The sequence below is a fragment of the Paroedura picta genome, chromosome 11 (genome assembly GCF_049243985.1).
Source record: "Paroedura picta isolate Pp20150507F chromosome 11, Ppicta_v3.0, whole genome shotgun sequence".
NCBI classification, from domain to species: Eukaryota; Metazoa; Chordata; class Lepidosauria; order Squamata; family Gekkonidae; genus Paroedura; species Paroedura picta.
In genome coordinates, this window is record NC_135379.1 from 21,289,068 (window position 1) to 21,309,920 (window position 20,853).

At 40.8% G+C, this 20,853-nt stretch overlaps 1 protein-coding gene across 1 annotated transcript in view; it reads left to right on the plus strand.

Annotated features, from left to right (window-relative positions):
* Positions 1-20,853, plus strand: part of COL1A2 (collagen type I alpha 2 chain) — a 69,204-nt gene that overhangs the window by 21,511 nt on the left and 26,840 nt on the right. Inside the window, exons 11-29 of the mRNA XM_077304235.1 lie at positions 269-322; positions 1,224-1,277; positions 3,714-3,758; positions 4,201-4,254; positions 4,365-4,409; positions 7,250-7,303; positions 10,457-10,555; positions 10,664-10,708; positions 10,815-10,913; positions 11,700-11,753; positions 11,853-11,960; positions 12,954-13,007; positions 13,130-13,228; positions 13,982-14,035; positions 15,026-15,124; positions 16,141-16,194; positions 17,091-17,144; positions 17,391-17,444; positions 18,819-18,872. Of these exons, the coding sequence (XP_077160350.1) occupies positions 269-322; positions 1,224-1,277; positions 3,714-3,758; positions 4,201-4,254; positions 4,365-4,409; positions 7,250-7,303; positions 10,457-10,555; positions 10,664-10,708; positions 10,815-10,913; positions 11,700-11,753; positions 11,853-11,960; positions 12,954-13,007; positions 13,130-13,228; positions 13,982-14,035; positions 15,026-15,124; positions 16,141-16,194; positions 17,091-17,144; positions 17,391-17,444; positions 18,819-18,872 (1,233 nt within the window). The remainder of the gene's footprint in view (positions 1-268; positions 323-1,223; positions 1,278-3,713; positions 3,759-4,200; positions 4,255-4,364; positions 4,410-7,249; positions 7,304-10,456; positions 10,556-10,663; positions 10,709-10,814; positions 10,914-11,699; positions 11,754-11,852; positions 11,961-12,953; positions 13,008-13,129; positions 13,229-13,981; positions 14,036-15,025; positions 15,125-16,140; positions 16,195-17,090; positions 17,145-17,390; positions 17,445-18,818; positions 18,873-20,853) is intronic.

Here is a 20,853-nt window from a genome sequence, read left to right on the forward strand (position 1 = left end):
GATCTTGTAGAAAAAGGTATTTATTATGCAAGGGGACAGTCTGTGAAATCAACTGCATTAGAAACTTGAAAGGATGAAGCCTCTGTATGAAAATACCTGGCTGTAAACTCTGGCTCATAACATGCAGAACCTGTGAATTGCATTACACACAGGAAGATTGACTTCCAGATTTCAGATTCTTTCTCATATCTGTAGCTTCATCCTAATATATGAAATTTGCCACTCTTGCATATATCGTATAAGCTTTTGTTTTTGTTGTCCTTTTAAGGGTACTCGTGGCTTTCCTGGAACTCCCGGACTCCCTGGTTTCAAAGGAATAAGGGTGAGCATTTGAGTGAGAGAGGAATACAACCAAGGGAAATGATAATTAAGGAGGCTGGCATTGCCATCCTAAGCAGAGTTACACACTTCTAAATCTATTGACTTCTACACAAGCATAGGCTTTCCGAATTTGGGTCTAACATGAACCACATTGAAGGGTGTGTCTTCACCAGCCCTTTGAGGGCTAGAATGGAAAGATTGAGTCGATTACCATGGGGGAAACAGTCAGACCTTATCCATAATGATCACCTGATACCTGTGTTCTGTGTTATTGTAGGACCAGCAGGGTTCACTGTACAGACTTAAGCTAGTGCTGGGTCTCCGTTATCCCTCATTCACTCAAAGGGCATTGCTTGAATGCTCTCATTCAAGGTTGATAATGGTCTCCTGGAATGCCAAAATGCAATGTGTTGTGGCTGGAAGGCAGTTGTTCCCACCACCAAATTTGACTGTTGCTTCCATTTTGTTGTGGGATTTGTGCTAATGTTATGGGAATTCTTTGCATGGGTTCCTATGACATCAACACCACTGCAAGGTACTTCATATATCCTTTCCTTGCCTACCTGTTCCATTTTTGAATAACCCTTCTGTTGCAGAAAATACTTTCTCATATTTTCCCTTGTATTTCTGTTTGTTTGTGCTCTCAGAAATCCCTAGCAGTGTAACAGGTATACCCTTCTAAGTCTATTATTTAGGACTGCACTGTAAAGGACTGCACTAGGTCTATTATTATTTAGGACTGCACTATTATTTAGGACTGCTCTTCCCCCTCCCCCCCAAAAAATCGCATTTCCTGGCTACAAGCCATTACCTCTGTTCGATATGAGAATTTGCACGTACATTCAAAATGTTCTTGGTTTATAAGGATATTTTAGGAATAAATATTTCTTCATTCGTTACAGGGACATAACGGTTTGGATGGTCGCAAAGGAGAACCTGGTGCTGCTGGTAACAAGGTAAAATTTACTGACAATGAAAGGTGTATGTGCTATGATTTTAATTGGAAAGAGCAAATTATAGCAGAATCTCCACTTCTACTGCTATGATTATGCCCAAATTTCTGGTCCCAGTTTCAGCACTCAGATTTCCTAACACTAAGAGGCCTTTTTAATGGAATCTTTGGTTTTACTAATCTCCCAAATCAACCTTGCTTCATTGGATACCCCATGCATCCTACAACATGGGTGCGTATGTAAAATGGCCCTTTTGATTCATTGTACTAAGGAACAATATAAATAAAAGGAACAATGTAAAATAAAGCTACAGAAAATAGAACAGTACATATCTTATGTTATGCTGAAGGAATGTTTAAGGAGACTTCCTTCAACTTAAATAGCTCTTGTATTTGGAGGCCCATCAACAGGAGTTGGTGGCACCATCAGTGTTAGTCACTTTGGGGAAAAACCTGGGAGTGATGTCATACTGCCCTAGGAATCATAAAATCATAGATTTTCTGGTGCTTCCTAGAATAGAGTGACATCACTTCCATGTTTTCCCTGGCAGTGATTTAGTACTGTCACACCAACAGCAGTTGATAAATTTGACATCTGGTTATACAACACACGATTCTTGTCTTAGAGACACTTAGAGCATGTCCAAGTACTGATGTGTTTGTGTTCACTGCTGTCAAGTCTCTTCCAGCTTGATGACTCTATGAATTATGATATCCAAAATGTTCTATCAACAGCCTTGCTCAGGTCTTGCAAACTGAAGGTCATGGCTTCTTTTACTGAGTCAATCTATCTCATGTTGGGTCTTCCACTTTTCCTGCAGCCTTCGACTTTTCCTAGCATTATTGTCTTTTTTTGTGACTTGGATTCTCATAATGTGACCAAAGTATAATACCCTCAGTTTAATCATTTGAGCTTCTAGGGAGAGTTCAAAGCTTGATTTTATCTATAACCACTTATCTGTCCTTTTGGCAGTCCTTGGTATCTGTAAAACTCTCCTCCAATACTACAATTCAAATTAATCAACTTTCTTCCTGCCAACTTTGTCTTGTGTCCAACTTTCACACCCACATATAGTAATGAGAAATATTATACCATGTATTACCTTGATCTTGGTCACCATCCTTATACTTAAGAATCTTTTCTAGCTCCTTCATGGCTGCCCTTCCCAGACCTTCCCTCCTTCTGAACTCTTCATTATAGCTTCCCTTTTGGTTGATAATGGAGTCAAGGAATAGAAGATATTTAACCATTTTCATTTCTTCATCAGTCGTAAAGTTGTGTAATTCCTCAGTAAGCACTTTTGTCATTTTGATGTCAGCTATAATCCTGCCTTGGTACTTTCCGATTTAATCTTCATCAGTAGTCATTTTAAGTCTTCGCCATTTTCTGTTACTAATGTAGTGTCATCTGCATATTTCAAATTGTTAATACTCCTTCCATTAATTTTCAGTCTGCCTTCATCTTAATGTAAACCAGTTTTCAATATCTTATTATATGGTGTGGATATAGATTGAAGAGATAGGGAGATAAAACACATCATTGTCTGACACCTTTACCAACTGGGAACCATTCTGTTTCTCCATATTCTGTCCAACTGTAACTTCTTGTCAAAAGTATATTACAACAATTAGATGTTGTGACATGCCCGTTTCTTTTAAAACCAAACCAATAGTACTACATCTCAGGAATCAGTTGTGTTTTCTTTATATAGATAATCTAAATCAATAGGTTCGCTTTGAATGAACTCTGTTTAACTGGTTTATGACTTGTCTTACCCAAATATTGTTACATCCTGGATACTTTACACTAGCATATTTTTCCCCAATCCAAATATCTCATTTAAAGTTAAAAGGGTTTTAAGTTAATCATTACTAAGTTTGCTTTCGATTAAAGTGTGATTATGTTTCTCTTGACCAGCCTTTCTCAACTTTTTTTACTGTTGTGAAACCCCAGGCTTCGAGAAACCCCAGAAGTGGCACAATTGTGCAGAGTATAGTTGGGAAATATAGCTGTATACATGCCCATCCAGGGCCTGTCCACCTCCTACCCCCTCCAGGCCTATCATTGGCCATTTTGGGAGGGGAGGGCCAGATTGACGTGACCATATATGGTCATATCACCTGATAAGTGTTTAATTAACTCCAACCCATTCGGGAAACCCTTCCAAGGCCATCAAGAAACCCCAGGGTTTCATGAAACCCTGTTCAAGAAAGACTGAAGCCAAAATTCATTCAATCCCTCTTCTAATAGCCAAGATTACTTTCCTGTCACTTTGATTGTTGCTAATCTGATTATTGCTTCATTCAAAGCAAAATGTTAGGTGGCTGTCTGTAAAACTGAGCCAAACCACCTGCTGAGCCTTGCTGAAGACATTAACGAGCAATACAGTGAACAAGCAATCTAAAAATATGTTAAATTTGTACTGTTTGTTATTTGCAGGGTGAACCTGGTGCCCCTGGAGAAAATGGTACCCCAGGACAAGCTGTAAGTCATATGCTAAATACTAGGTTTATTAATTTATTGAATGTAGATATGCTAGAGGAACATGATATTAGTAAATTGCCATTTCTTAAAAACTTACTAATTGGCATGATGAGACATGTTGAGGACTTCAGTCAGATGAGCATAACTTCATGGAACTCCCTCAGCTGCCATGGGCATTCCAGTTATTAAACTGACTTCTGTAAAGCTTGCAATCACCTGCATTTCATCCATTATTCATACTTGTTCAGACAAATGTGTCCTTTAAATGAATTATATTGACTGGACTATGTTTCCTGGTTTTTGTGTCTGGCAGTCAGTGGTATCTGTTCAGGAAGCTACTGCAAGGACTAATTACAAGAGTAGTTAAATTCATGGGCAAATATTAAGGCAGCAATGCTGGGAACGTCTAATCATACATAATTTGTATACTCTTTGTTTTTAGGGTGCTCGTGGTCTCCCTGGTGAAAGGGGAAGAGTTGGTGCTGCAGGATCAGTTGTAAGTGATAGCCAAACTGGGCAACGCTTTTATTTGAATTTAGCTTTCATTTCTGTTCTGGATTCTTTCATTCCATACGAGGAATTTAAAATGGGATTTGTTTTCTTTAGGGTGCTCGTGGCAGTGATGGAAGCGTTGGCCCCGCTGGCCCTGCTGTAAGTCAAAATTTCAATGTTTGATAGTTTTTCAGTCTGTCTGGAATTCATCCCACGGGATTGGGGAACGGTTGGATCTGCTCCCTCTGCCTTCCCCATTCCACACTGCCCTTTAATTTGCACAACAGGGGATATTTAAAAAATACAAGCATATCACTTGCAGGTATGTGTCCAAGTGCCAGAACATTACAGGTAATATTCTTCGGGAGCCCTACAGACTATTCCATACATTTTTTAGGTATGCCCTTAAAAGTGTAAAGTGTAATAAAATAAAACACCCAGATATTCTTGAAAATATTTGTCAAGCAGGTATACTTGTCAGAAAGTCAGGATTGGTTATATTCCTGGACTAATGAATACTTAGAAGTAAACTTATCAGGCAATTTTAAAATATAGCCATAGTTCCAATGGAACCTAGATCCAACTACCATGTTAAGCATTGAGAGAACTCTTGACACAGCACTTCCCAGTATACTCTCCAGTATAACAAAATTTTATGTCTAGGGTTTCTGCTAAGCTCACCCTTTGCCCTGTTCTGCCAAATAAACTCCCATAAATGCTACTGCATCTCCAGCAGCATGACTAGTGGGTAGAAGTGCAGGTGGGAAAGGACACACTCAAAGTGATGTCACAACATTCTAGGTATTCCCAGAAACTTCATGGTTATACTGGGTAAAAACCAGAAGGGACATTGAATGATGCTTCCCCTCCCCATATCCTGCCCCCAAGAGCTCTTGCTTGTAGAGGTCAGTGGCCTGGCAACCTTGTTTGCAGCTAACCTGTGCTTAGTTCTGTCTCAGCCAGGAAATGATCCTGGATGCATCTTTCAGAAGTAACTATTAAAGTTTGGTTCAAGTCAACCTGAACAAATAACCTTCCATTGGGCCCCCAAGCCTTCCTCCCATGAAAACCACTACCAACTTGTCCAACCCATGGGGCCATCAGTACGCTGTAGTTAAATTACTGTTCTCCATTGTTCTACTGTTCCACTGTTCCAGCATACTGTTCTACTGTCATCAGTGTATTTTTATTGATTACAACTATTAAATTATCTGTACTGTTCCCTGTTTGCTAAGTTCTATGTAAACCAGCCTGAGCCTCAGGGGAAGATGGTATATAAACAAACAGACAAGCAAGCAAATAAATAAATAAATGGATTTCTATCACACTTTCTTTCAAATAGATATGTGCATGTACATGCAGGATGTACATACATGCACTGTAACTTGAACAGGGCTCAAGTAACACTGTTAATTACAGACTTAAAACTGAAAACTGAGCTCTTTCATTCTTATTATGTAATTCCAGCTGATATCAGCAATATGCAGATTTGTTTACACTGCAAACAAAATCCCCCAATTTTGTGACTGCCTCTCAACATGCCAGGTGCACTGGAGTTGCCAATGCCACAAGTTAGAGGAAGGGCGCAAGGAGCAATAGTGCATGAAGAACTTTGTGTAGATTGACCTTTAGCAAACATCTGGTTCCATATAGAGTAAGAAAGGCATAATGCTGGAGTCCTTTTTCTTACCCATAGACTCTCGCATCAGGAATTAAAGAAGTAAAAAGTGAATGATATGGCTTTCTTATCAAATACCCCTGCTTTGAAGAGAATTCCTGTATTTCAGAGATGTAGGGACCTCCTACATGAGAAGGCTCCTCCTTGTTTCACTCCACATAGGGCTCCACAGGAACCTCTCAAAACTGACAAAACAGTTTCAGCATGTACTGTTTCTTGGATATTTGATGTATAAAACTGACCCAATCCAATGCTGGCATGTAGTAAGTCTTCCTTAAGACCTTGTGTAGTACTGGATTGGGTTAAAGCTGGAACTTCAAGCTTGGTCTTCCTTGTATAGTGTTTTCTTGTCCTTGTGTTGGGGCCTAACAACGTGTGAGCCACTGAGGTAAATATAGTCCATGAGAGTTCACTATACTGTTGCTCTTGGCTGTCTGTCTGGGCTGCAAATAGAGATGCCAGACTCTGGGTGGGACCTGGGGATCTCCCAGAATTACAACTAATTTCCAGACTACAGAAATCAATTCTCCCAAAGAAAATGGATGCTTTGGAGGATGGAATGTATGACATTGTGCTTGATGGAGGTCCTTCTAAAGCTCCATCCCCAAATCTCCAGTTTTCCAACCTAGATCTGGCAACCCTATTCCCCCACCCCACACCAGTGACCAGCTTCAAAGTGTGTGTGTGGTGGTATGTGTCACAAACTTCATATTTGACCAGTGGACTTCTTTTAGTTAAGTGTGTCACAAGTTTGTAGTTCTGCATATGGAACTGCCACCATAGACCAGTCATAAGATATGGGTCTATAGCTGCTGTCATTAGATACTTTACAATCTAGTAATGGATGGAAGTTACATTAAAATATTTATATCAAAGAGGCCTTTCTGAATGTCTCTTGGGTTTAGACTGCACCTTTTAAAACCATCTTGACTAAACAGGGAACATCAGAAGTTACCTTTCATATCCTTTCCATATATTATGATTGTGAACAGCTCATTTGTGCAAGTGGGCCTACTCATGGGTAATTCCACCCTTCCTGTCCCTATCAGATTGTTTTTTTCTGTAGTATAATATTTTATCCATGTTTTTATTTGTTAGAACATTCTGTACTTAAAATCACATACTCATACAAGTCTCTGCAAATGTTGCCCATCATGGCTTGCAGAAATTTGGCCTTGAGTTTTCAGTAGTCTAAGGCGCCTTTAAAAGTATGATTGTTCTTTGATTCAAATAAGCTTCTTCTGTTTTCTCTATTTATCCCTCCAGAATAGCAGCAACTGCATCTCTCTAAGTCTTTTTCTTTCCCCCACCTTTCTTGCAGGGTCCCATTGGTGGTGCTGGACCTTCCGGATTCCCAGGTGCTCCTGGTCCCAAGGTACGGATAGCTTTAACAGTAGGGAAACATCCTGAAAGGTATCATAGAACTGAAAATGTTCAGCAAAGTGTTAGCAAACTTTAAAAACAATATAGTTTCAGTATAATTCTACATTACACTCTCTTAAACCCATTGACTTACATGGACTTAGGGGTCTAACTCTGTTTAGGATTATGCTATTTGAAGATTGCTTCCTACTAGCACACATAATAGTGCTTTAAGGAGCAAGCATGTCTCAGTGACAGCCCACAATTTAGAAGGGGGGGGGGGAACTGTAAAAAAACTGAATGTTAATAATGATGCTGAAATTAGCTGAGATTTTGAGGGACTGAAAGGTAAGGTATTAGTACTCTATTGCAGTGGTTCTCAACCTGGGGGTCAGGACCCCTTTGGGGGTAGAACAACCCTTTCACAGGGGTCACGGCAGGGCAAGCAACTTGGCCGGAGGGCACCATCCACACAAGAGCCTTGCAGGGTAGATCAAGATAGTGTTCGTCCGTCTGGAGCAAGGGAAAAGAGTGAGATCGGCATAGTGGGACAAGAGGCAGAACTGAACTGAGAAACCTCAGGAAAAAAATCAATTTATATACAATCATGAACTATGGATCCTCACGCCATTGGTCAGTTTCGGTTTAATTTCTGTGAAAGAACACTTGCATAATTTTATGGTTGGGGGTCACCACCACATGAGGAAATGTATTAAAGGGTCACGGCATTAGGGAGGTTGAGAATCACTGCTCTGTTGTGTACATAGATCCATTTCTAATCTGAATAACAAATGTTATTATTACATAAACTCTATATTAGAATGTAAAAGGTGCCATATACAATTAGACCAATGGTCCATCTAGTATCCGGCTTGAGTTTAGGGCCAACAAATCACTCTGGAGTGCCAACAAATGATATATGGAGGCCAAGGCCTTCCCCACTGTATCCTGCTAGGACTGCTGTTCTGAAGTTTACTGGTTCTTGATATGGAGGTCCTAGATGTGGAGCCCCTGACAGACCCATCTTTAATTGTCTTAACTACTTTGCTAGCCATCTATGGTAGTGGCAGTGAATTTCACACTTTAATGGCTCATTGGGTAAACAGCTTCCTTTACTCTCTATTGACTATATTCCACATCATTGGAGCCCTCAAATTCTATTACTGGAGAAGAAATTATTTTCCATATACACCTTGTCCATGGATAATTTTATAAATCTTTGTCATCATAAAAAAAAACCTTCAGTTCTTAAGAAGCCATCTTTGGATAAGAGAAAGATTGGTAGTCTAATCTTCGCATTCTGAGTGAGATGATTGAGCAGTTGTGGCAGAGCAACTGCAGCCATTTCTGGATAAAATATTTGGTCCATTGTCATCTGGCTCTACACCTGATTTGGGACTGATTCAGAATTATTGGCTTTGATGGATGAAGTCTGAATTCAGATGAATAAGGGGATTCATAGCGACAGATATTGTAGCTATCAGCAGCATTTAATACAATCAGCCATGCAATTTTAATGCATTGACTGGAATCTATTAACTTTGTTTCTACCTTACTACAAGAAACAAAGCATTTCTATAACAGGTAGTTGGACCTGATGTGTGGGGTGCCCCAGTGTTCCTTAATATGAGTTCAACAGGAACATTGGAGTGAGTTGTCACCAATATGCTGATGATATTCAGCTTTATGTATTGCTGCTAATTCTTCCAGAAGCAACTGTTCTAGACTAGGGCATTGACAACCATGGTCAAGTGGTTGGGAGCAGACAACCTGTTGCTTAACCCAGATAAGAAGGAGGTGTTGCTAGCTGAGACTGCAAAGTTCTTACCTGGTGTCAGTCTACCAGCCTAGCATGGCCTTGAGATTTCTTGGATAGATCAGTGGAAGATCTGGCCTTGTTTGTGAATTGCCAGGTTGGTTCTGTTGCTAGGAGCACATCATTTCATTTACAGCTGCCGTATAAACTGGCCTCTTATTTAGGCTTGACCTAGCTGCACTGATCCATGCTACTCTAACTTCCAGACACAGTAGTTCACTGTTCATGGGGCTGCCTTTGAAAATCACTCAGAAGCTTCAATTTGTGCAAAAAAATGCTGCAACAGACTCTTGTCTAGGATCAGCAGCTTAGAACATAACTCCAGTGCTGAGTCCATTGTAGTGGTTACCTGTCTGATACCTGGCCAAATTCAAAGTACTAGCTATCACTTTTAAACCCCTTTGTGGCCTGGGGCCATCATAACTCTTGGACCACATTTCATAGTATTCATCTATGCATCAACTAACTTCCTTCAATAGCCTTCTCTTGGTGATATACTCACCTAGGATCTGGCAACAGTTTTGGTCTTTCTCAGTGCTAGGTCTATTCCTTTGGAATGGCCTGTCAAAATGTGTGTGAAGATTATCTTCACTTGCCACATTCCAGAGACAAGTGAGACTGGTGGTTTTTTTAATTATTATTATTATTCCAGGAGGTAATGAGTGGATGTTTTGGAAGTTTTATCTGCATTTTACTTGTGTGTATTTGTCTTTAGCCAAGTGTATTATTGCTGGACATTTCTGGTGTTTTTAATGACCTGGCAATTTTTACTGTTGTGTTAGCTGCCTTGAATCTGTAGAGATTAGGTGGGATATACCTATTTTGAAATAAACAAATCTTGTCTCAGTTTTAGTAATCTGGCGCTCCAGCTCTTTGATAATTTCGGTTGTCTTCTCTTGCACTTTTTCCAGCTCCTGCAATTTTTATTTTTTTGAGTTATGTATTGTTTGGTTCTGGTGTCTTCAAATGCTTGCAGTTCCTTAAAGACTTATAGCCCCATCCTGAGCATATCTACTCAGAATCCTATTCAGGTCTCTTCAATTGGGCTTATTCCCAGGAAGTGTTGTTAGGGACTGTCCTTGTCCCATCACATATGCTGTATCACATGACTCAAATTTGTATGTCAAGAAGTGTTCTATATTGGTTTCTACTGGAAGATCCTCCCTGTTTTGTGGAGTGATTATTCTTTCTGGTGCCTTTTGCATTGAATTAGATGAGTCTACTGGAATTATTACTATTTTTATCTTTAAAATTAGACCAGAGTGGTATAAGTGATTCATGCTGAAGTGAAGGCCAACTTCTGCTGCATTGTGCTTGAAAATTTGTATCTGAAATTTCTTTCTCAAACAGGGTGAAATTGGATCTGCTGGTAGCCCTGGCCCATCTGGTCCTGCTGGTCCACGTGGTGACGGTGGTCTCCCTGGTGCTTCTGGTCCTGTTGGTCCCCCAGTAAGTTATACTGAATTTCTGCAAAATCCAAGTATGACTTCTCGGGGCCAGGAAGAGTAAGAAGAGGATAGTATATAATTCTAAAAAGTCTTTTGATTTCTTTTTTAGGGTAATCCTGGTGCCAACGGCATTAATGGTGCTAAAGGTGCAGCTGTAAGTATGCATCCATTGATCTGAATCACTTTGCACAGCATGTTTCCATTCATGCTACAGAGAAGGCTGTAATGTGTTCACATCTTTTGATTTTCTTTCTGCATAGGGTCTTCCTGGTGTGGCTGGTGCTCCTGGCCTTCCAGGTGGCCGTGGTATCCCTGGCCCAGCTGGTGCAGCTGGTGCTCCTGGTTCCAGAGGACTTGCTGTAAGTGACATCTGTAATATGTCAGACTCTTAGTGGCTTCCGCATACATAAGGGCAACATGATCTAACAGCAATGAGTCTTCATTATACCTATTCTCATGCAATATGTACCTGCTGCTTCTGTGTGTTAGAGCACCTTGGCATGCCCTAGCTAAAGACTTCTGGATTGCTTATGAATTTCCCCATCCATACATTGGGCATCTTGGCTCCATTCTTAATATTTGGCCAAGGACGAAGCAGCAATTGATAATGGTACTGCACCTTCAGTCTGAGTAATGTTTTTGACATCCAACTTTAATGCCTAGCAACCATAGTCTTTGTCCCATATATTCATTATTATTGAACACTAGTCTTCCATACTAAAAAGAAGACTTGTAAGATAGTCCAGTTTTATGATCTCTTGCTCCATGCTCATTCTCTTGTCTATCATATTTATTATTTTTTAATTGAGTTTATGATCTACAGCAGGGGTAGTCAAACTGCAGCCCTCCAGATGTCCATGGACCACAATTCCCAGAAGCCCCTGCCAGTAAATGCTGGCAGGGGGTTCTGGGAATTCTAGTCCATGGACACCTGGAGGGCCACAGTTTGACTACCCCTGATCTACAGGAACCCCCCAGCCCCCAATTGTTCATGCATGGTATGGACAGCAGAATTCTTTTGGCCAGTAATACTAAACTTTTTAGTTAGATTGCTTTGCTGTCATGTTCTTTCTTTCTTGGAGAATGTGGCTATTTGAATGGCAAAATACACTGGAATGTTTCTTATGTTCTTCTTTTGACTTTAGGGTGAGCCTGGAGTTCATGGACCCAAGGGAGAAACTGGTAACAAGGGTGAACCTGTAAGTATTGTATCACTTAATTATTAACATGTGAAAGCATGTTTTCCCCTATTGTGGCTAGTTATTCAAGACAGTCACTATTTTGCTTTCTTTATTCAGGGTGCTGCTGGTCCATCTGGCCCAAGTGGTCCAAGTGGTGAAGAAGGCAAGAGAGGTACCAATGGTGAATCTGGAGCTACTGGTGTACCTGGCTCAGCTGGTTTAAGAGTAAGTCCTTTTATACAATGCAAAACTAGCAAGAGAAAATGTCAGGGCAATACATGAAATTAGCATTATGACTCCTACCTATCTTTGAACAGAGCTTTCTGCACTCCCACAGATAGTCACAGGAAGAGAAAGGAAGCCATGCTTTCATATGCATAGGTCCTAGAACTAAGTAAAAGGATCCCGGTTAACAGGGGCAGTGGAAAACAATTGCCTGAAGATCACTCTTAGCTATGGTACTGGGCTAAATAAATCATTGGACTGACTTTGTATAAAGCAGCATCTAACTTTGTTTAGAAGAGTCCGTCTGTCACATTCCCGCTATATAGGTAGCTGGTCATTTAGCTGGCCATTCTATTCTACTCTTCTATTCCAAGGAGTGCACAGATGCATGCACCACAAACAAATAGAATGCAATTTCCATAAAAGATCAAGAATGCAGAATTAAGATTTAAATGCAGCGCTGAATTAGAAATGGCCCGTGACTAAATGGGCTGAGGATTCAGGATGCTTTCAGACAAGGCTATATCCATGGTGTATGCTTGCCATCCTTCAGATTGGTCAGGTTCTACAGGGTACTTCAACTTAGCCGGTCCCAGTGGCTAACAGATCATAACACAGGGTCAGTATGATTCAGTCCAACTGATTGGCTTTGCAAACTGAGTAGAGTCTTGAGGAAACTATATCTGCCATTTCAGAAGGTACTTCCTGTTATCTCCATTATGGTCTACATCGTACCCAGTTAGAACCATGGGAAGCTGCTAACTGAAACTTCTCTTCAGTCACCTGAGTGTGCTCTGCATTCAAGTTTTATTTTAAAGGGAAGAAGAAATGAAATTTTAGGACATTAGTCTTATTTACCTATGTTAAAGCATATGACTAATATCAGGCATTGCTCTTTAAAGCCTTATTTGTACAAGCCCTCTCTTTGCCTTTGATCTCAAGAGTGTTTGATTTCTGACCTGATTTTTGTGTTCCTTTCTCCCCCTTTTATAGGGTGTTCCTGGATCTCGTGGTCTCCCTGGACCTGATGGCAGAGCTGGAGTTATGGTAAGAGGACCTTTAGAGTTTTATAATGACTTGGGGGAGGGATTAAACAGGAGCCAGAAGAATGTTGACATAATTTCTAGTTTTTGTTCCCTCCATACTGAAATTAATGCATTTCTTTGCAGGGTGCTGCTGGCAATCGTGGTGCTTCTGGCCCTGCTGGTGTTAGAGGTTCCAGTGGTGATACAGGTCGCCCTGGTGAACCTGGTCTCATGGGTGCAAGAGTAAGTATGGATGATGTGGCTTTGCCAGGGAGCAACATCCAGATCAATGGGTGAAAAAAAAAACACTCATTTTAGAGAATGCTTGTTTTCTGAAATTAGGTGGCTATTTTTTTAACAGTCTCAGTATACAGGTGCACTGTACATTAAAATACAGTATGCTATGGTTAACTATACTCCAGTGGCACTTCCTTTGATCAGAACAGGTTTTGTTAATTCCCAGGTATATTATACCTGGGAATGAATTCCGGATCAGACTTAAGGTTCTGGTTATCACCTTTAAGGCCATACATGGTCTGGGTTCAGTGTACCTGAGGGATTGCCTCACTGCTTACACCCCCAAAGAGCCTTACAGTCTGGCACTTCCAGCTTTCTGGTGATTCCTGGCCCCAGGGAAGCTCGTTTGACCTCAACCAGGGCCAGAGTGTTCTCCATCCTGGCCCCCACCTGGTGGAACGAGCTCCCAGAGGAGATCAGGGCCCTGATGGAACGTCAACAGTTCCACAGGGCATGCAAAAGGTAGCTCCTCCACCTTTCCAGTTTACATTGAATCTATGTACACTTGCTTAACTTTATGTTCGATTGGGCTCAATAGGGGATTTACTTCCCAGTCCCAGTAAATTTGTATAGAAGCAGCACATTTTTTAACCTGAGTTTTGTGCAAAGATAGATATGAGAAAGGTAGAGAATTCTATTATTTATATCTTACATAATCCCTCCAAAATCACATTAAGATGAAACTTCTGTGTTTTTCAGGGTCTCCCTGGTCAGTCTGGAAGTCCAGGCCCTGCTGGCAAGGAAGGTCCCGTTGTAAGTATCCCATATCTTATTCTGCAAAGATATATATTTAAAGCGTATGTTTTTTTTAGCTAACTTTTATATTTTTGAAAAATTGTTTCCACAGCAGTATTCAATGTGAGGTGGAATTTATCTCCCCCATGGCCAACATCTGTGGGTACCAAACATAGGCTTCTTTAGAAAATGGTGGCTAAAAGTTATTGACCCACTTTTCTGGCTAAAGGACCAGCTTGGTGTGGTTGCTAAGAACACCTCCCATCGACCCCCATTAGGTTTATAATTTATCCCTTCTTTTGCTTTCAACTGATCTAGCCAAAGAGATCCTTGTTTTTGTAAGTTTAAGGATGAAGTTCTGTAACATTCTTTACATGGTGCTGCCCCTGAACATTTTTTAGAAGCTTCTGTTAGAACAAAATGCTGTGGCATACTTATTGTAGGTGTTAAGTCACCTATGAAACCTGTGTTGCAACACCTTTGTTTCCAGGCTCTGCTAAACAGTTATTATTTATAAAGCCCTTTACAATTTAGGACATACTCATAAGAAACTTTAAACGGTAATGACTGGGGAAGGCACTGGCAAACCACCCCGTATTGAGTCTGCCATGACCCAGTGCTTGCACAGGGGATACCATAGGAAACTTATTGAGGTCCAGCTCTCCTTCATAATCAGGCCAAAGTGGTGAGAACTCATATTTTACTATGCTCACACCCCTCACTGGAATGGTTTACCAGAGGAAATGTGCAGAACCCATCTCTTTAAGACAAATTTCACAATGTGTTGTATGATAGTTTGTGGGGCAGGGGGGTTGTGCTGCAAGCTGCCTCAGACGTTGTGAGGTACAAATGAGCAGATAAATAAATACAGCACAATTCATTGCCAAGTATCCATGCCCCTTGTTTAAACCGACGAATCAAATCTGGACTGACATTTCAGCTATCTCATAGCACAGTGAATTTCATTGCCCATGAACCTAGACTAATGAGAAATGTCTCTTCCCTTAGGGTCTGCCTGGTGCTGATGGTCGAGCTGGTCCTGTTGGTCCAGCTGGTCCAAGAGGTGAACCTGGCATCATAGGATTCCCAGGACCAAAAGGCCCCAATGTAAGTACAATGGAGGTTTGCAGTGTCACAATTTAATTATGAGGCAATTTTAAAAATGTCTGCATCTCTTCAGTAAGTAATACACATGAGAATATCACCAGTTTATCAGTCCTTTGTTGGCACAAAAAGCTTTGGGACCTAGTGGTTAGCCCCACATATGTAGTCATTTGATGCATAATAAAGACTACGGATGACATGTGCATACACACTTGCTCATGACGGGTTTAGCTTCACTTCCAACATGGCATCTCATTTAACTACAGACTGCTTTTAAAGCTGAGAAGGAGCCATGTGTGTAAAGGGTGGAGATGTTGCTGAATCAACAGCAAAAAATTTCTAGCCAAAAATTCTAAGGGTCAAAAACATATATATATTAGAAAATAATACTACAATTCAAATTTTCTGACTATACTACTTTAGACCACAAGTAAAGTTTGGTATGATTGAAGGCTCCTGTCTGGCAAAACCTCACTCTGGAAATCTAGCATGTGAGTGAGCCTCGTGCTCTCTATGGCGTGTTAATTTCATATACTCTAGTCTAGAGCAGGGGTAGTCAACCTGTGGTCCTCCAGATGTCCATGGACTACAATTCCCACAAGCCCCTGCCAGCATTTGCATTTGCTGGCAGGGGCTCGTGGGAATTGTAGTCCATGGACATCTGGAGGACCACAGGTTGACTACCCCTGGTCTAGAGGATTCCGTTTTCAGAAACACTGGGAGCATTCAGACATGAAGTCTCCCACATGCTGCTTAAGTTGGCACATTCTCAAGAGGCTATATCATGATAGTGCTAAATAAAACACTATTTATGTTGTCCAAGCATCGTGGGGTAAATTAGATAGTGGGGTAATGAATTACACTTCCATTACTCTACATTTCTATGGCTTTGTGGTTGTAAGGAGTGTGAGTGGACCCTTAAACATGTCGAATATAAGCAGGACTAAGATCCAAAGGATGTTTCTACTGTTCACTTTGATCTGGTGACTTCTGCTAATTTTTTTTGTATTCTGTCCTAGGGTGAACCTGGCAAGCCTGGTGACAGAGGCCATGTTGGTGTTTCTGGACCTCGGGTACGTGATACTTTATAACCGGTATGATGTGCCATAAGTTGGGATTTAGAAATAGTCAGATGTTTAAGAGATAGAAATGCAAGTTGCATAAAGACTTCTACAAGTCATGCAGGGATCATCCCTTGGTAAGGATCTGGAATGGTCTAGTATAGCCTGATCTTATCAGATCTCAGAAGCTAAGCTGAGTCAGTGCTTGGATGGGCGACCATCAAAGAAGATGCTGAAGAAGAAGGCACTAGCAAACTACCTCTGTCTAATCACTTGCCTTGGAAACCCTATGAGGTCACCATAAATCATCTGCCATAAATTGATGGCAGCATACATACGCACAAACACATATTCCTAGGTTTCTTCCAAGTGACTAGAAGTTAATGTCTTGCACTGTGTTGTTGTGACAACATTAATGGAAACTGATGTGTCCTTCATTGAATAGGCTTTCCAAGAAGAAAGCAGTTTGACATTTTAGTTATACCATGTTTCTTGGAAAGAACTCTTGCATGGAGGAAAATATATGTGAATATGCTAGAATCAAATTTTTGTCACAGTTCTGATGGAGCAAGTGAGTGGGCGATATTTGCCATATACGCTTGGATCTTCAGGACTGTGAGCATGTTCCTTTAATGGCATAGGCTTTTCTGCCTTCCTACTGCAGCCCTTTGGATCCCCCCTAAAGCATAAGGAGACTGTCCAGAATGGAATTCAATATGACTGCAGCTGGGGTGGATCAATGCAAATTCTGCTTGTGCAAATGGAAGTCCTTTTGCTCATACTAGGATACCTCTGGACCTACCTATAGCTTCTCATTCATTAAATAGATTAATTCAGCAGTTTTGGGCTATTGTTTTTTTGGAAGGGAAAAAGCATTTCCTTTTGTAACTAAATCTCTTTTACTCTAGGGTGCTCCTGGTCCTGAAGGAAACAATGGAGCTCAAGGAGCACCTGGTGTTATCGTAAGTACAATGTCCTTTGCAAGATCTGTTGCCCTTTAACATGAATGTGGCGTTCTAGCACCTGGAACAGCTCCCCACTCATTTCTATGAATGGTGTGATTAGCACATATGTTCCTTTGGGTAGTTCTGCATGGGAGCAATTGCCTTTTTCATTATGTACTGTAGAACTTCTTGCATAATTAAAAAAAATCTAACTTCTCCCAACTTCAGATTTAATTGATGCTTTCTTGGTTTTATTGTGTCTAGGGTAACGCTGGTGCCAAAGGTGAAACTGGTCCAGCTGGTGCTCCTGGCTTCCAAGTAAGTGACAAATAAAGTTAGCTAAGTAAACATAGTAATAATAAATGTCTAATATGAAGGTGCCATTTGAAAACTCTGTGTTTGGAACAATAGCAAGATGTACATTCTACTGTTCTGTACATTTTACTATGTGTACTTTAATTATCTGGTTGGCAAATAATATTTGGTAAACCTGAGTTTCAGAACTAATATTTGCATGCTTAAAAAATCTAGATTACAGCAAAACTTTACCAGTCAGTTTTGGTAAAATTATTTGAAAAGGCATGTGGAAATGGAATTGTTTTCACCCAAGTTCAATTCTATCTCATCCTGATAACACCTAACGACATGTAGTCTTGTCCTTGCCTGGTGAAATCAAGACTTAAAAGTCAAAGGTTTAGGAACTTATGTCCACTGGATTCTGTGAACATAGGCACCACTATACAATGTATTTCACACATGCAGTCTTAGCTGAGAGCGATAGGTTTATTTATACTGATTAAATATAAACATATTTAGATCCATATGATAATGACTAATTAATGTGCAAGTTAACTGATTAAGTAAGAGCTTTCTTAAGAAATCATTTGGAATTCTTTTGGGATGAACAGTTTCACTTGGTGATAGTTTTCTTTGATCTCAGGAGATCTACCTTTATTGTTAAAAAATTATCTTCCGCCCACAGGGAAACGTGCCTAACCTCAACCAGGGCCAGGTCCTTTTTGATCCTGGCCCCTACCTGGTGGAATGAGCTCCCGGCTATGGGCCTGGCGGGAACTTTCAGTCTTCCACAGGGCCTGTAAAATGGAGCTCTTCCGCCAGGTCTACGGTTGAGGCTGGGGCTGGCGAGGTAGATCAACGCTCCCCCTCTGGGTATGAGTAGTACATCGCTTTGACCTCCTTCTCCACCCCTCTAATAATGGGGTTCGGGAGTGGGTTTTTCTGCCATGTTGGGTTTTTTTGTCTTTTAATGGGGTTTTTAATGGGGATTTTATCTGTAACCCACCATGAGCCGGTCTCGGAAATGAGAGGGAATAAATCGAAAAATAATAATAATAATCTTGCATGCTTCCATTAAAATAGGACAAAAGCAAAGTCAGGAGTTATGGTTTCAAAGCAGGAATGAGGAGGGTTGGCCTTTACATTAAAGCAAAAATAAAGTGGTCTGACTAGAAATAGCGGTGAGATAATGAAACCCGGCAATCTCAGTAGGAACATTTCAGTGCATTTTGAATCAAGTATGTAATTCTTAATAAAACTCCTTTGCTTTGAATTGCCATTTTGATTGCGCTACTTCTTGGTTCTTTATTGTAATCCCTGTTGACTCATTTGTTGATCTCTTTAATGCAGAGAATAATGTTATATATATTAAACTTGTCATGCCTTTTCATTTAGGGTCTACCAGGTCCCTCAGGCGGAGTTGGTGAAGCAGGCAAGCCAGGGGAAAGAGTAAGTGATAACAGAACTCACTTATAACAAGAGAGAATCTCAAGTGTTTGGAGTTAGGAGCTAGATTGGCATCAAGTAATAGAAAAGAAGTACAGTTGTTCCTGTGTGCATGTAAGAGACATTCTAGTTTTCCATTTAGTGCAGGGGTGGTCAACCTGTGGTCTTCCAGATGTTTATGGACTACAATTCCCATGAGTCCCTGCCAGCATTTGCTGGCAGGGGCTCATGGGAATTGTAGTCCATGAACATCTGGAGGACCACAGGTTGACTACCCCTGATTTAGTGTGTAATTTACAACAGCAGGTTATGGTAGGATGTGCTCTCTTAAAGAGGCTCTCTGGTAAGGGCTGTAGCTTTCTGGCTTCCCATGGGGCTGGGGGACACACTGAACACCAATGCTAAATAGTAGCATTCTTCTTCACTTTCCCTGCTTTGGGAATGCTGCAAAATATTGCAGCTTTATCATTTTGATTCATTCCATCCCCCTTTTCCATTGTGTGAATCAAACTCAGGAGTCTTTATCGCTGTGCCATTTCTGTATTCTTGAGGTGACTTTCCTCCTTTAAAATAACATCGTTTTGACATTATTTGGTATCTATTGTCAATAAATGGTGAATCGGTAGCGTAAGAGTGGCACAGAAGGGGGGAAAAAAGAGTCAGGATCAAATGTCAGCAATGGAAATGGGTGGAATGAGAGCTGATAATAGCAACATATGGAAATTTAAAGGGGAGAATAACAGACATATTAGTACTATCTGTCATCATCACAAAGCCCTGTGGGGAAGAATGGCAGCATGCCACACCCTTAGAAAAGGTGTGTCTTCCTCATCCCATGATGCCCAACAAAGGAGATGGGGGGATATATCTTCCCTGTGTCACTTATGCCAACTTGGAGACAGACTTATCAACCCCCAGGTAGGGGATTGGAGTTTTCCCAGAATTAGAACTGATCTCCAGATGACGGAGATCTGTTCTGGAGATGTCAACTCTAGCAGGTAGATTCTCTAGCACTGTACCCCATTGAGTCCCTCCCCCTTCCCCAGGCTCCCCAGACATCAGTCCAAATCTCCAAGAATTTCCTAAGAAAGAGTTGGCAATCCTAACAGTACAAGCAGTTTCACAGCTTCTAAATAAAGATGGTGTGCAATGTGAAAAAGAAGCATTTTTAGGATGACGCTTTGAATGTGACTGTGTAGTCTGCCTAACCTAGTAGATGTTTGTTTTGCTCTGTCTCTGTATACAGTTTTAATACATGACTTATTCTTGATGCTACTATATTTTTATATACGTAGCGTAGGATAGTGTATATGCTTTTCCTATCCTCTTGACTTTTATCTTCACAAGAATCTTGTGAAGTTTAATTAGGCTAAGAAATATTGCTCAAAGTCACCCAACTAGCTTTATGGCTAAATGGGAATTTAAACCTGAATCTTCGCAGTGCTACATTTCAATATACTACAGAGCCAGCATCTTCTGGCACAGATAAAGACAGAACCCTGGGCACATTCTGCACACACTGGATAATGCACTTTCAGTGTGCTTTTGCAGCTGGATTTTCCTGTGCAGAACAGGAAAACCTACTTCCAATGTACATTGAAAGCACATTATCTAGCATGTGCAGAATGGGCCCAGGTTCTTTTCCTTGAAACTGTGACCTCCTACCTTAGAAAAGACTCATTATATAGTATTTTGCAGACCATGAAAACGTTAACATTTGATATGTATGCAATTCATGTTTTATGATATTATTGTATTGATGCAGGAAATGCAAAACTAGATTTCATTCTCTTGGGAAGAAGACTGGGCTTCATATTCTATTGCTGGGGTAGTCAACCTGTGGTCCTCCAGATGTTCATGGATTACAATTCCCATGAGCTCCTGCCAGCGTTTGCTGGCAGGGGCTCATGGGAATTGTAGTCCATGAACATCTGGAGGACCACAGGTTGACTACCCCTGTTCCATTGCATCATAGTTTGTATTC